Below are 17,171 nucleotides of genomic sequence, written 5' to 3'. Positions count from 1 at the left end.
CCAATTTCATTCCTTTTTCAACATTGGATAGATTCTCGAGGAATATAGTAACAATCTATTTTATGACGATTATAATATGTCGTTTTAATACTTAACGTCTAACGATTTCAAACAATAAACAATAATATAAATATTTATCATAACTTAATATCAAAATGATAACACACATAGCGGTCCAAATATCAAATATGTATATAAACAAAGTCGCTGTTGCTGTCTGTCCGTCCCTATGTAGTATGCTTAAATCTTTAAAACTGCGTAGGTATTTTGGTGCGATTTTGTATAGCATAAACATATTCAACGTAAATAAAAATAAACTGTCTTTGCCTAAACAATAATTATATTCACTGCTACAAAGTTGGACTTTTAATAATTAAAAAAATCTTCTAGATACTGAACTGTCACAAGAAATAAGATGTGAATTTACCCTCAATTATGAAAGATAAAATGTTCATAGAATATAAAATGATGTCTTGATGATATTTTTAGCTCGCATAGAAGTTTATATCTTAAACAGATATCCGACACTGCGAGGATAGTAGTATTCTTCATTACATTTTCAGATATTATGATTTATGACAGAGATATATTTTATTTTACGAAGTTTATAGATAAGTAAGAAGCACGTTTGTTATTAATTATGTTATTTTTGGGGGATTATTATATCATTGCATGTAACAAATCGGATAAATCAAAATCAAGTTTAACTACTTGACTTGGCAAACGCTGATTTACTAACACAACTTTTCGGCGAAGTTTTGTGAATGTTTTAAAATTTCGACCTTTAGGCAGAATGCCTTAGGTCGAAATTTTACCAGAAAGGTCAAAAAGACTTGTATTTGATAATTAATAAGTTATTAAAAAGCTGAATGACATGTTTATGACGTCAGACATCTCATATGTCATCAGACCACTCATAATGCGAGTATTTATCAGGAATCAAAATACAATCAAATTATTTATATTAATCGTGCGCTTATCTAGTTTCACCAACAAATTCGCGAATGTAATGTAATGTGCAAAAACCATTATCTGTATCATGCGTTTCGTAGCCTGCGATTGCGTGCTGATAAAAATATATCTTCTTTTTTTTACTTCTAAGTGGCAAAGACATTTCCATTAGGTAATTAATATGTGTAAGTGAATTATTCGATTGTGAAAATGGAGAACACTAACGAGGTCAGTAAGTGTGAGGATCCCAGTGGACAGAAAAAGGAAGTGTCGAGTGGTTCGCAAAAGAAATGTTTAATTTGTGGTGACAAAGCTTTAGGTTACAATTTCAATGCCATATCCTGTGAGAGTTGTAAAGCGTTCTTCCGTCGAAATGCGCTCACGAACAAAGAGTTCAAGTGTCCTTTCTCGAACAATTGTGAAATAACTGTTGTAACGCGTCGGTTTTGCCAAAAATGTCGTCTAGAAAAGTGTTTAGCGGTAGGCATGGTGAAGGAGTTTATTATGTCGGAGGAAGATAAAGCTGAAAAGCGACGAAAAATAGAAGAGAATAGAGCGAGAAAGCGGCAGATGTTAGAATGTGAGGATACAGTGTCAAGTTCTAAGATGAGAAGGGAAGAAGTGCCTGCACAGGAGTCGGTCCAGTACGACACGTTAAACAGTACGACGTGTAGTCCGCACAGCACAGTGCAGTCTCCGCTGAGCACAGACATGGAGGGTTCGCTGAGCTCGCCCCCCTTCCACCCCTACCCTCAAGTGCATAGCACCGACTCGCAGTACAACCTGAAGGTGCACCCGATAGACGTGAAGACAGTCATCAACAGGTCGGTGTATGAGCAGCGGCTGCTGGAACAGTACCAGAGTGAGTCGGCTGACAGTATGTATGCCGATCCGCCTAAACAAAATAGTATAAGGTATTCTGTTGTGCTTTATTATTTTTTTTATATTGAATGCTGGTTTTGTTACTAAAAGAACTTTAATTAAAATTATTTATTATTATTAATAACTAGCTTTCCGCCCACAGCTTCGCCCGCTTTGTCTAAAACCTTCCTGTTGAATCATTATCTATTTAAAAACCCCATCAAAATCTGTTACATAATTATTTTAAAGATCTAAGCATACTGACACTGACGGTGGAAATCAACTTTGTTTTATACAAAGAAGTGATTAATTATAATGAAATGGGTTCAATAACTCAAATTTCAAAATATTAGAAATGATATTTTGCAAAATGAAGTTGAAACAACTTGAGATACATAAGACCTTATGCGAGACATTAAAACACAATTTGCTCAATGTAATAATCATTTTGACCTTGACCACACATATATTCTAAATGACAAATTAAATAATAATATGAGTAAACCATGTTGTATATCTTGTATAGTTTTTGTAGTATAGTTTTAACTTTTAACTTAAACTTCTAGAATATATTATGAAACAAGTTTTCTTACATACATCACAAATTTCATTAATATTCACATATCATTTTTGGCAAGTTGGTTATATGAAAAATTGTATTTGATTTTTTTTTTTGTCTGTGTTCTTAGTTTTTTAAATACTGCTCAGTTTTGCAAATAGCTGACCATTTTTGGTTTTGTATATCTATACTAATATTATAAAGCTGAAGAGTTTGTTTGTATGTTTGAACGCCCTAATCTCGGGAACTACTGGTCCGATTTGAAAAATTCTTTCAGTATTAGAAAGCTCATTTATCAAGGAAGGCTATAGGGTATATATCATCACGCTGCGACCAACAAGAGCGGAGCAATGGGGGTGAAACCGCACGGCTCAGCTAGTCTAAAATTAAATTATTAATTATTTGCATGCATGTTATTGTAAGCCTTCATTTGCTACATATTTATTTAAAACTCGATTTAGTTTTCTGTATTCTATAAAGTTTTTTGGTAGTGTAAATAATTTTTTGGTAGTATTTATTACAATAACTAGGAATAATCTATCTACATTACAAAGCTATACTTTAGTCATTTTATCATAAAGATGTATTTCAAGTTATGGAAATACATTTCTCAGGCTGATTCCTTACACTCCTTACTAATAAATCAAGGTCAAAACAATCTGTTATCACAAAATACTAATTACGATTTAGCAACTTTCTTTACATTTTTACTCAATGACCTTGTATAAATAATTTCTAGAATATCTACTTATCTATATTAAAAAGATTCTTGATCAAATTTTGGTCTATGCTTGCTCATTAACCATACCAAGATTCAATCGATGCTTAATCCATCAGTCCTCGGAATCACAGACACAATAGAAAATCTATTGTGTCGCGCCCCGATCGGGGCTTACGGTGGTCAATGGGTTAATACATATTATACATAGAACAGATGTGTATGTATGTTAGTAACAAATAAGCTCAAAAACTACCGGGTGGATTTGGCTGTAACGTTACACTAATATAAATTATAAATCATAATAATGCATGAGTGTACAGTACTCCAAAAGTGATAATGCGCATAGAAATCTTCGTTACTATTCGGTAACTGTCATATTCCCGGAGCGTCCGAAGACGATATGTATGTATATAGAGTGGTTAAATGCATTTTCTTCATGCATAATTTAGTAAAATTTGTTTAGTCAAATGAAATACATTTTGGAAATACGACAATTAGCGAAGATTTGCATGCGCATTATTAATTTTGGAGTACTGTACAAATACTTGACTGCAGATGTAGTCACATCAGAAGTCATAACCACATTAAAATAACTCCAGGTCTATATTAACAAACGGTGATACCATGGTGCACAACGAAGCAAGCAATGAACACGTTTGTGAAGAGATGCCGTCCACGAGTAATGACGCTGATGTTAACAAGGCGAGAGAGATTCTACAGGACGTTGAAAGGTTAGCTTTTGATCTATTGTTGCGATTTATAATAATTAATCTATAATATTATAATGCTGAAGAGTTTGTTTGTTTGAACGCGCTAATCTTGGGAACTACTGGTCTGATAAGAAAAATTATTCTGGTGTTACATAGTCCATTTATTGAGAAAGGCTTTAGGCTATATAATATCATCACGTTAAGACCAACAGGAGACACTCAAACTCAAACTTTTTGGTGTATTAGTACTAAATTTTCTAGAATGATAGGTTGTTTTATCTGCCTATATTTATATAACTACCTAAAAATAAAACTAATATGATAAAGAGAAAAGATAAATCCAATTGTTTCGATAAATTTAACCATTAGTAAGCTAGAAAGTAACCATCTTCTATAGGCTATTTATCTTTGTTTTTGTAATTATGGCAAAAATGACTCATATTAGTATACATCTGTTTTAAAGATTAGCAGAGACGAATACACAGACAATTGAGTTTTATCACACTACTATTATTGGCTATGTGTGCATTTTTAAATGGAATCACTATTGTAATCAATTTTTATTTGATTCGATAAAAATGTCGCGTATGGTGATCTCTTGTGAAGGTCGTGCGATAGTTATATAAAATTTAATCCATACTAATATTATAAATACACGAAAGTCTGCTTATCTATTACGTTTTCACGGCTAAACTGTAACACCGATTTTAATGGATTTAGGAAAGATAAATTTAAAACAATGTCATAAGCTACTTTTGAATTGAAACTTCTTTTGCGCGTTTAGAATAATCAATAATCATGTCGTGAGTCATGGCAATACCGTCACGTCATGGAGTAAAGCGACGATTTTGGTATCTTCGAATCTTGCCAAAGAAGTTTCACTTCTGATACGTGTGCTCGGCACACACCTCCACCACCGCACACGCTCGATTTTTTTATAATGGTTGCACTATGTAATATGTAGTTTTAAAAAAATGAAGTGTATTCTCTTCTTATAAGCATTTTTTAATTGTTTTATAAAATAAGTTTATGAAACCAACAAGAAGGAAACTAACTATTATAAATAATAGTGAATGAGTGTGCAATTTCAGAAATATTGAATCATATGCTGAGTAATGTCTGGGTGGTAGGAAATAGGGAAATATAAGTTAGGTCATGTTTAAAATTATACTGCATTAAATGGTTATTTTCAATGAAAGCTATGAATGTTACTATTTATTCTAAAAATTATAAACGGTTGTTTATCTATAAAGAGAAATAATTTTAATTAAACTTAAATTGTAACTACATTACAAAAAAGCTAAATTAAAACAATCTTAAATTTTTAAAATTAGAATTTTTTTATTTTAAGTATACAATAACTAGCTTCCGCCTACGGCTTCGCCCGCGTGGTGTTTTGATAAAAGGTAGCCTATGTTCTTTCTTAGGGTCTAAAGATTGTCTGTGCCAAATTTCATCAAAATCGGTTCAGAGGTTTAAGCGGGAAAGAGTAACAGACAGACAGAGTTACTTTCGTATTTATAATATTAGTAGGGATCCGGATGTATACAATAAAAAATTTGTTATACTAATATTTTTTTTTTTTTTTTTTTTATGTATGTGTAAATGCAATCTGTTCATAGAACATTCAGCACTTGGTTATGAATGTATTGAGACTTGTAGGGCGAGCGATCCAGTGATGCCAGCCGTTATTACTTTTTTTTTTTTTTTTTCTTTTCTTTTATTATAAATCTATGGGAGCTTTTCTTTTAAGTCTTTGGAATCTTGTGTCGTTTTTCATTAAATCCATGGCCAAAGCATTGGGATGTTTATCAAGTCTTTTTTTGTAGGAGCTCATAGAGTGCTTGATTTCGTCTTTAACTGTTCGAATTTTAAGATCGTGGTGTAACTGTTGGTTTGTAACATACCAAGGAGCGTTTGTGATTAGTCTAAGCATTTTCGATTGAAACCTTTGCAAAATTTCGATATTGGAGTTGGAAGCAGTTCCCCATAACTGGATCCCATAGGTCCAGATTGGTTTAATGATGCTTTTGTACAAAAGTAATTTATTTTCCAACGAGAGTTTAGATTTTTTGTTGAGGAGCCAGTACATTTTTCTCAGTTGAATGCCAAGGGCTTTACGTTTAGTAAAAATATGTGTTCTCCATGTGAGTCTGCGATCCAGATAGATGCCAAGGTATTTCGCGCCATCGGCCTGAGGAATAGGTACACCATTGAGAGACACTTGTGAGCACGAGCCGTAACGAGTCGCAAATGTTACCTGTACAGACTTCTTTTCATTGGCTTTAATTCGCCAGGTTGATAACCAATCTGTAATTTTATCAAGACAGACTTGGAGGTTTTCACTAGCTTGTACTGGATTTTCGTGGATCGCTAGGGCTGCAGTGTCGTCAGCAAAAGTTCCAATTACCACGCCATCTGTCATGGGCAAATCTGCTGTAAACAGCAGGTACAGTGTAGGACCGAGTACACTTCCTTGGGGAACTCCGGCGTGAGCTTTGTGAAGGGTCGTAACATATTCTCCTTGCCTTACTTGGTAGTGTCTGTCCTCTAGATAGGACTTGAGAAATATGAAGTGATTAGTTGGTAATTTTGTTTTTATTTTATATAGTAGGCCCTGATGCCAGACTCTATCAAAAGCCTGTGATATGTCAAGAAACACTGCACTGCAGTATTTTTTGGCCTCGTAAGCTTTGTGAATTTTTTCTACCAGTCGGTGAATTTGTTCTGTGGTTCCATGTTTTTGTCTAAATCCGAATTGGTGGTCCGGTATGATTTTGTTTTCTTCTATAACTGAGTTCAACCTTTTCAAGTAAAGAATCTCTATTACTTTGGAAAGAGTAGGAAGCAAACTTATCGGCCTGTAAGACGACACTTCTTCTGGAGCCTTACCAGGTTTCAGGATCAATATGACCTGTGCCACTTTCCATTGCCGTGGGAAAATGCCTCTCGATATTATACAGTTGAACAACTGAGTCAAAAATATTAATGCTGAGTCTGGTAGTTCTTTCAGCGTTTTAACAGTTATAAGGTCATATCCAGGAGCTTTATTCTGTTTCAGAGTTTTTATAACTGCTATAAGTTCACCCTTTTTTATTTTCTTTATTGGGAGATCAAGCTGGTAGGGATCATCAATGCTTTTAAGGCGATTCATCATATCGGTTGTCATAATTTTTTGACAAGGATTTGGAACAAAGACTTCCTTTAGATGAGACGCAAAGGTTTCTCCCTTCTCTGGATCACTCTTTGCCCATGTGCCATCTTTTTTCCGAATAGGGTGCTTGTGACTGATGGGTCTTTTCAGCTTCTTTACGGTTTTCCAGAGCGAATAGTCACTTGAAGCCTTGGCGTCCAGATTACGCAAGTGACATTCGATATTGTCGTCTCGTGCAGTTTGAAGTAGTTTTTTGAGCTTGGCTGATAAGGTATTAAGACGTCTTTTGTCATTTGGGTATCTGGTTTGCTGCCACAGTTTACGCGCTCTTCGCTTCTCCGCTAACAGCTCACGAATGGGCATTGGACAGTCCACTTTGTCATACCTTTTGGAAGCAGGAGTGCTGCTCCAGGCTGCATTCTGAACACAGTAATTAAAATGTTCTACACCTTGTTCTATGTCTTCTTGGGTTTTCAGTGGTAACTTAAGGTTTATACAGGACTCTACACTTCTGCGAAACACATCCCAATCAGTATTTTTACCATGCAGCCGTGTCACAGGTTCAGTTCTAATAATTTTTTCAGATATTTCTACCAGCACTACACTGTGATCTGATGACAGATCTAGAGAGGATTCGCATTTACAGTTATTTAATGGAATGCCTTTTATGACACAGAAGTCTACCAAGTCTGGGATTTTTCTTGGGTCTGTTGGCCAGTAAGTTGGTTCACTACTAGACACCGTTTCTAATTGGAGGTCATTTAAGGCTGCCTGAAGCTGTCTTCCTTTCGGAGTGGTTAAGCGTGATCCCCAGAGAGTGTTTTTGGAGTTGTAGTCCCCACCTGCAATGAATCTGGGTCCCAATGATCTGAAGAAGCGGATATAATCTTCTTTTTTTAAATTATGTTTTGGTGGAGAGTACAGTGCAGTGGCAGTAAGATTACCACGCCAGTCTTCAACAACTACACTTGTCCCTTGTATTTCAGGAGTGCTATATTTATGTGTCTCATAGTGTCTGATGTTATTTTTTATTAGGATTGCGGAACCACCATGTGCTGTGCCATCTGGGTGCATTGTTTGGTAGTAAATATAGTTAGGAATATTAATGTAGTTTTTATTTGTGAAGTGTGTCTCAGATAATAGGAAGATATCAATTTTGTTTGTTTTTAGGAACATCTCAACTTCGAGGATGTGGTGTGGGAGCCCATTAGCGTTCCATATCACAATTTTTAGGGCATTGAATGTGATAATTTTGTCATTATTTCCATCAGGAGGTGAGTCATAGAAGTCAATTGCTGCATGAGCTGTGTCATAGTATTCATCATTTCCCTCATGTCAGTGGTCTTCTCTGATGTTTTTTGCAGTTCATTATTTTGTTGTGAATGAGAACCCTCATTTTTGGATGTTAGTGCTTGGCTATACGTAAGCTTGTCGGAAAATTCTTTAATATGGTTTGTCGTTTCTTTGTTCAGATTACTTTTACGCTTATCTACATGTCTTTGTTTAATTGGTTCCGGGGGGTACCTTATTTTTTGAAGTTCTTTGTAAACAGAGCATCCTTTGTAGTTTGCAGGATGGTTTCCTTCACAAAGTATACATTTAACCGAGTCCGACCTTCCTTTGCGTTCACAGTTGCTTGATGCATGATCACCAGCACATTTAATACATTTTGGTTTTCTGAAGCAATATTTCCTAGTGTGACCATATTGCTGGCAGTTTGCGCACTGTGGTATGTCTCGCTTCGGTCTAGGTGGTTCTATTTTGATCCGGCAATGTAGTAGGCTCTTTAGGTCATAAATGTTTTTATTATTACTGTTGGCTTCTATTTCTATGAAAAATATTGGCAAGGCCTTTTTGGTAATTCTTTGTTTGACATTCCAGATATTTTGTACTCTATGCCCATATGCTTCCAATTCAGCTTTTATTTCCTCCAGATCAGTAGATGGGTGAAGTTTTTTAATCACTACTTTAAAACATCTGTCTTGTTTAGGTTTATATGTGTAAAACTCTGTGTTTTTTCCATTCAGTTCCTTAACTATTTTGGTATATAATTCAGCAGTTTTGGGTTGTATTCTGACTTGTTCATTACGGAGGATTTTCACCTCGTAATTGTTTTCTCCTACGTCATCTAACATTTTAAGCAATGGTTTTATGTTGCTAACTCTGTCCACAAATATTGGAGGTGGTTTGACAGGTTTTTCAAGATCCTTACTATTTGTTGGTTCTTGGACGTCCTTATCTAATTCTGAGAAGCTGTTAGAAGTTGGAGTAGTTTGACTTAGCCAGTAGGTGTCAAGTTTTTTTTGTTTTTGTGTTGCATTGTTTTCTGGACTATCACGCTGTCTTTTTCTGATAGGGACTTCTGTCCATACATCATTTTCAGTGTGACAAGTAGATGCTTGTGTTTGGATTGGAGTAGGGTGGTCTAGGTTCGTTAAAGATTGAGTTCTAGTCCTGTTGAACAAGGCTGGGTGAAAGATTTGTTGTGTTAGTGTTTTATTTTGCGTTTTATCAGATTCAGTAGCTTTTATATTTTTTTGAGACAATTCCATTTCTGTTCCCACGAGTAGGGTCGATTAGAAAGTCACACACAGGGTAACGCCCATTCCCATGTGAAGGCACTGTACAACAATGTTAGCCAGGTCCATTGAGGTTGGCGCTAGGAGCTGATAACCCATCAACCATTCATTCTATCGGCGCGTATCCCACCTTAGAATTGGGGTTTTTTTATAGAGGAGGACTACCTCTTGGCCCAGGCGATTAAGCCAAGACCACCGTTCCCATGAGACATGACCAAGGGTTTACGGGCTGATGATCATTTCCTATCATCATCTTGCAAGCTTTCGCTCGTCAGGATAGTTAACCGCCGCCTGAGACTCGGCGTTGTTACTTGATTGGCACCACCCAGGGGACACGTGTGGGGTGGGTCTAGGATTAGATGGTATATCCCACGGACGCAAGTAACATCATCCCCCAAAGTAACATCAGTTATACTAATATAATTAAATTGTTTTACAGGATAGAACCAAACTCAATGGAGTCAATATTATGTGAAGCTATCAAATTGGAGTTTGAAGCATACACATCTTTGAATAACTGCAGCGGCTCATCGCGGGAATTGAATGAGGTAATTGTTTAAGAATAAACATTTGTATGTATGAATGTTTGTAACTAATAAGAACTACTTAAGCGATTTTAACAATAATTTCACAACCAGAGTTTCCTATTTTACTTAATGATTTTTAAATTAAAAATATTTAATTTGCAAGAATGTTCTTACAATTATTTGTTTTAATTTATTTAATTAGGGATACTTTTCTAGTTGTACACTATTTAAATTAAATTTACAATTAGTATACTCTTAAATATTTAGTTTAAACTTTGTGTATAACATCTCCATGTATACAATAAAAATATTATTAATTAATAATTTTCAGGTAGAAAGAGCGAAACTAAACGAACTTATAGTGGCCAATAAAGCTCTCCACGCACCCATCGACGATGATCTCTCTCAGCTTATTGGAGACACTGCTAGTTCTGCTGGTATTAAGGTATATATAATATAATTATATATTTATTCATGTAAACTTTTATAAAAAAAGTGAAGTCCCATGTCCCCTAATGGGGTAAGGGGCAGATGCATTATACATCTGTTACACTGATCGATTTTCTTTATGGACAAGTAGGTGATCAGCCTTCTGTGTCCTACCAGACCGAGACATTTTTTTTTCTTCGTCTCCACCGGGAATCGAACCCAGGACCCCTCGGTGCTACGCTCACGCGTCAACCACTGTACCAAGGAGGCGGCAAACTTTTATAGAGGAATAGTTAATTTTTTTTATTGAAACTGGGTCGGAGTGTAATCTCTACCAAGTAGAAATGGCAAGAAACTTTAAAGTGACTGTACACACACACACACACACATGAAATACACACAGACACGTCCAAGATCACGCGCATTAATAATACATACACAAACATACGCACATGCACACATGACACACACACATTAAGTAAAATTTATGAGTGCTAATGTTGATACAGCATTAATGCTGATAATATTTACATTAATTTCCCATTGTTTTGAATTAATTTCAACATTAAAAAAAAACATGAATAAATAAACCAGGAACTGATATTTTTGTTAAATACAAAAACTTATAATAATTTATTTTAAATAAATTTTCAGGCAAACGATAACAAGCATGACCCAAGGCTAATAACGATTGTGAACCTTACTGCGGTCGCGATACGGCGGTTTATCAAAATGGCGAAAAAGATTAATGCGTTTAAGAATATGTGTGAAGAGGATCAGGTAAATGTCATTAAAATATATTTTACAGTATATTTCGATAATATTTTTGTAGAAGTACAAAGTTAAACTCAATTAAACTAGTTGATAATACCAATATACAAAAAAATGAAGTCACTTCCTGCTTTCGGTCTGTCTGTCTGTCCCGATGCGATTTTTTTTTAAAGATAAAGTGATTAACCAGCAAGGTAGGTAATTTGTTAAGTTGTAGAAAAGCTAGTAAAAACTTATTGGTCTTGCAAGACTATACCTACTTGTACAAAAAAAAATACAAAATGTTCTATAATCTATATTTTGGGGTGTATAATTTTTTTTGAAAAGGGGGGGAATAATGTAGGGACACACATATGCAATTCGCTGATCGAGCTTTTTGTATATGTGTGCGTCCACATTGTTTCCCCGACGCTTTCTACATTTATTATAGAACTAGGTTTCCGCCCGCGGCTTCGCCCGCGCAGTCAAAGAAAAACCCGCATAGTTCCCGTTCCCGTGGGATTTCCGGGATTGCGTCATTTTCCCGGGATAAAAAGTAGCCTATGTCCTTTCTCGGGTATCAAAATATCTCCATACCAAATTTCATGAAAATTGGTTCAGTAGTTTAGGCGTGATTGAGTAACAGACAGACAGACAGAGTTACTTTCGCATTTATAATATTAGTATGGATTATTATTCAGTAGTGCATAACGGCTAGCTTAAACAACACATATTGTAAAGGATTAAAAGTGATTAAAGTAAAGGCTTTATTATTTGGGCAACCTTGGGGGCAGCAGCACTACTCTACACCATATATTAAAGTTACATATAATGTTCCACCAGGTGGCGTTGCTAAAAGGCGGTTGCATAGAAATGTTAGTGCTACGGAGCGCTATGACGTACGACGGACAGAGGAATCAGTGGAAGGTACGTTATTTATTATTTATTTATGTTGCTTGACTGTATTGATTGATTGCTTCGTCAATATTCACATACTTCAAAGTTCAAATGTAGCACAAATGATATCTGTTTTTGTTGTCTTTGTACTATGTATGACAGTATTGTTTGCAAAGTTAATAATGAGAAAGTTATCACTATGCATTTTGTATTTCTCCATTCTAAACGGCAATATTCTTACTTATATTATACAAGATTTCCGCCCGCGGCTTCGCCCGCGTTTTCAAAGAAAAATTCTCATAGTTCCCGTTCCCGTGGCATTTCCGGGATAAAACCTATCCTATGTGTTAATCAAATTAAATGTGTGCTAAATTTCATTGTAATCGATTCAGTAGTATTTGCGTGAAAGAGTAACAAACACACACACACATCCTCACAAACTTTCGCATTTATAATATTATAGTAGGATATTTCAAAGTGTGTTTTAACCATGGCAAGTATATTAATTTATTCAAAAAGAATTCGTTTAGAAGCGATTTTGAATCGTCCAAATACAGAAAATAATAATTTACCAGTAACTAGTATACAATATTTTCGCCGCACAGTTATTTACAGTTTCCATTGGATTCTTTTCAATTTTTTCCCAATCAAACTAAACTGCTATTTCTATATTTCTTCCAGCTACCGCACAGTCATTCACGCTTCGGCAGTATCCGCACCGAGGTGCTTAAACTAGCTCCAGGCGATATATATAGATCCCACGAAGCGTTCATACGATCATTTGCGGCCGCACATCGAACGGATGAACACGTTATATTGATCATGTCAGCTATACTACTGTTCAGCCCGGATCGAGCTAAAGTTGTGCATAGAGATGTTATTAAATTGGAACAGGTGGGTAGATAGAAAATATATATAGGTAAGATAAGAAAAAAATTCTTGTTTCGACTTTAGAACACACTGCTACGTATTACCACTTCAGAATTCATACTGCTACGTATTAACACTTCAGAATTCATACTGCTACGTATTAACACTTCAGAATTCATACTGCTACGTATTACCACTTCAGAATTCATACTGCTACGTATTACCACTTCAGAATTCATACTGCTACGTATTACCACTTCAGAATTCATACTGCTACGTATTACCACTTCAGAATTCATACTGCTACGTATTACCACTTCAGAATTCATACTGCTACGTATTAACACTTCAGAATTCATACTGCTACGTATTACCACTTCAGAATTCATACTGCTACGTATTACCACTTCAGAATTCATACTGCTACGTATTACCACTTCAGAATTCATACTGCTACGTATTACCACTTCAGAATTCATACTGCTACGTATTACCACTTCAGAATTCATACTGCTACGTATTACCACTTCAGAATTCATACTGCTACGTATTACCACTTCAGAATTCATACTGCTACGTATTACCACTTCAGAATTCATACTGCTACGTATTACCACTTCAGAATTCATACTGCTACGTATTACCACTTCAGAATTCATACTGCTACGTATTACCACTTCAGAATTCATACTGCTACGTATTACCACTTCAGAATTCATACTGCTACGTATTATCACTTCAGAATTCATACTGCTACGTATTATCACTTCAGAATTCATACTGCTACGTATTACCACTTCAGAATTCATACTGCTACGTATTAACTATTGAGAGAGTTTTTACTTTTTTTTTCTTCACAATTTGTAATATTATGTGAATTATCTTTCCCACGTTTATGAAGGTGTTAGTGGAAATTTGTTTATATATTTCTAAATGAAAAATTTGCTTTACACCTAATTTTACACTAACTGATATTTAATAAAGCTAAAGAAATTAATACGCTAAATATTACAGTAATAAAAACTCACACCACTACAAATTAGCTTTAAAGCATTCAAATGAGTTTTTTTTTACGTGAAAGACGCGGCTTCCCATCCCGTTATCAACTGTTTTTAAAGTGAAACTTTTATTACATTGTCTCAAACTTTTTGGTCTGTGTAGCGCATGTTTTTAATTTCTCACTTATATTACTTTTTACCACAACAGAACTCTTACTACTACCTCCTCCGGCGATACCTAGAGAGCATATACCCAGGGTGTGAAGCGAAGTCCACCTTCCTGAAGCTAATCCAGAAGACGGTGGAACTCAGGAGGTTCGCAGCCGAAGTCACTGGGGTCTATCTAGATGTCAACCCCATAGAACCGCTCCTCATGGAGATATTTGACTTGAAACACCACCCGGCTTAGAAGATCAGTCAGAATCGACATTCGAAATCGAAAATTTAACAATAATTCCAAAAGTTTTCAAACTTCGGTCAAGTGAATGGTACGGACTGCGGACAAGGTTGTAAAATGAGATTTATTGTCGTCCCAATGTACCATTCACTTGACCGAAGTTTGAAAACTTTTGGAATTATTGTCAATTGAATGTCTTGACTGACTGTAGTATAGAGGGTAAGCGACGTTAAGTGGGGTGGAAGGATGGATGGGTGCTCGGTTGATGAAATAGTGTTTGTGATAGGACGAAATGTACTATGCGATTCAATTAATAATAGGATTGAGGCCCCATTTTATGATGTCACACAATTTGAAATCGGAGTAAGATTACACACATACATAATAACGTTAATGATGTCGTAAGTATGAAGAAAATAAATCATAGGCCGATTTTTCAATGCTTGGATAAAACTTATCCGTCCAATAAAGTATTACACGATAATATTAAAATGTCACGTAAACTGTCAAATACGGGCAATTAGAATACGTTTTTAAAATGGTAGTTTTATACATTATTCGACGAATAAGTTTTATCCAAGCATTGAAAAATCGGCCCTTAATGTAATACCAAAGGATTTGTAAGTGTATAATATTTTTCAAATAAGATATGGAACGAAATTGAGACATAAAGGCATTCCTTTTCTTAGTTGAATCGCATTTTCATAAACACTTGTAAAAGTTTACATGAATGAAATTGTTGTTTTATTGCCGTGGTGCTGATTTAGGATGGGAAAATAAAAATATCATTGTGTCAATTATTTGGCTAATTCGATAATTATATGATAGACCTGCTAGTATTGGTAATTAATAATCATAACTATGTTTTGTGTTTAAAATTTTATGGAATTTTCTTAATTGTTGAGATTTTTCGTTTTGAAATTGAGTTGTTTGATTGTTTTGATTTAAAATTATAAATTCACATTCTTTATGTTAAAAATTAAAAGTCTAAATCTTAATTAATCTATGATGAAACAAAATGGACTCTATGTAATAAAACGCTAGAGAATATAAATTTTTATCTTTCACGCTGATCAGTTTAATAATCCATATACAATATGTATTTTATTATTGTTTCAAATTAAGAAAAAAAATGTTTTTTTAATTAATAATTAAAAATTTTACGTTAGATGTGACCGAGTTTTGAAATAAATTATTATGTTTTGTTTAAAATTATTCTTATGTCATTATTATTAATTAAAATGTATAATGTATATATATTGTAAAATTATTTTGATCTCTCTAAGGGATAAAAGGACAACATTTTTTAGAATAAGGCTAAAATTTACACAAATCATGGATGTCACAATTTTTGTATTTCTATAAATCTATCAGAGCGCCTTAATGCATTTTTTATCATTAAATAATGAATTGATGGTTTTTTTGTTTCATAACGGGTTAAATAATAGACCGGGAGATACTGACACAAAATTTCGAGTCATTTGTAACAAGGATGGCGGTTCTACAGGGGTCTTAGTACGCAATGACAAAAAGAAAAATGATGGTGTGAACGCTGGTGCCGGTGGCTTAGTCGCGTGGGCGATTGTCGAACTCGTCGGAAAAATAGCGAAAGTCAAACGATTTGTAACACAAAAATTTTAGAATTTACCGATAGCCCATAAAAAAGTAGTAGGCGGTAGTGTCATGCCATACTTTTCCGGTGTGACTTACAGCCCGCCATACCGACGCGAATGTGTTGATTTAAATAAAACAATCATTCAACCATTTGTACCAGGCTAACTTTTGCACAGGTAACTATCGTCGTGCAGCCATTTACGAAAATCGCCATGCCATACTTTTCGGACGATTCCAAATGGTCGCCATACCGCCGAAAATCTGCAAAAAATTTTTATTTCGCCAAACTTTTTGTACCAGTATTGCATTTGGATTTTTGGAGAGTATTTGATAAAATGTGACCATTATTATATTTGCCATACTTCTAGTAGGGGGAAAAAGTGCTGTCATACTTGAAAACTTAATTTATTATTAATTTATATAAGTGAAGATTTCCAACACATAGATCTTTGAAATTTTGTATTTATATTTGTTGATCCTCAAACTTACAGGAAAAATAAGTGCCATACTGTTACAAATCGTTTGACTTTCGCTATTTTCTGACGAGTTCGACTAACGCCCACGCGACTAAGCCGCCGGTACCAGCGTTCACGCCATCGTTTTTCTTTTTGTCATTGCGTACTAAGACCCCTGTAGAACCGCCATCCTGTTACAAATGACTCGAAATTTTGTGTCAGTATCTCCCGGTCTATAACATATGTTAGTAGAAATTATTTCCGTATAGGGATATTATTTATATTTTATCAAACAATTATTGTGCTTTGGAGTAAATTATGAGCATTTGATTTGATTTTAAGACTTTAACCACTTGCTGATGAGGTTCGTTAGTTTATCTAGTACTGTTGAATACATATGTTCATACATGCATTGTGAATATCCATACTATCCATACTAATATTATAAATGCGAAAGTAACTCTGTCTGTCTGTCTGTTACTCAATCACGCCTGAACTACTGAACCAATTTGCATGAAATTTGGTATAGATATATTTTGATACCCGAGAAAGGACATAGGATAGGTTTTATCCCGGAAATCCTACGGGAACGGGTTTTTCTCTGAAAATGCGGGCGAAGCCGCGGGCGGAAAGCTAGTAATAAATAAGGCACATAACATATACGTTGTGGCTAAGAGAATTATACATAATTTTATCATG

General features: G+C 34.9%; 1 protein-coding gene across 1 annotated transcript; it reads left to right on the top strand.

The window, feature by feature from the left end:
* Nucleotides 1-905: 905 nt before the first annotated feature.
* Nucleotides 906-15,842, top strand: Hr96 (Nuclear hormone receptor HR96). Its single transcript, XM_090115322.1, has 8 exons — nucleotides 906-1,865; nucleotides 3,692-3,823; nucleotides 9,975-10,083; nucleotides 10,394-10,507; nucleotides 11,146-11,271; nucleotides 12,085-12,168; nucleotides 12,820-13,032; nucleotides 14,215-15,842. Exons 1-8 carry the CDS (start codon nucleotides 1,162-1,164, stop codon nucleotides 14,413-14,415), a joined length of 1,683 nt encoding a protein of 560 aa, XP_089971448.1. The 5' UTR covers nucleotides 906-1,161; the 3' UTR covers nucleotides 14,416-15,842.
* Nucleotides 15,843-17,171: the final 1,329 nt, after the last annotated feature.

The sequence above is a fragment of the Colias eurytheme genome, chromosome 23 (genome assembly GCF_061535395.1).
Source record: "Colias eurytheme isolate Ceu_HAF_F1 chromosome 23, ilColEury1 Martin Lab GWU primary, whole genome shotgun sequence".
NCBI classification, from domain to species: Eukaryota; Metazoa; Arthropoda; class Insecta; order Lepidoptera; family Pieridae; genus Colias; species Colias eurytheme.
The sequence above is the reverse complement of the archived record's forward strand: the minus strand, read 5'-3'. Positions and strand labels throughout refer to the sequence as shown.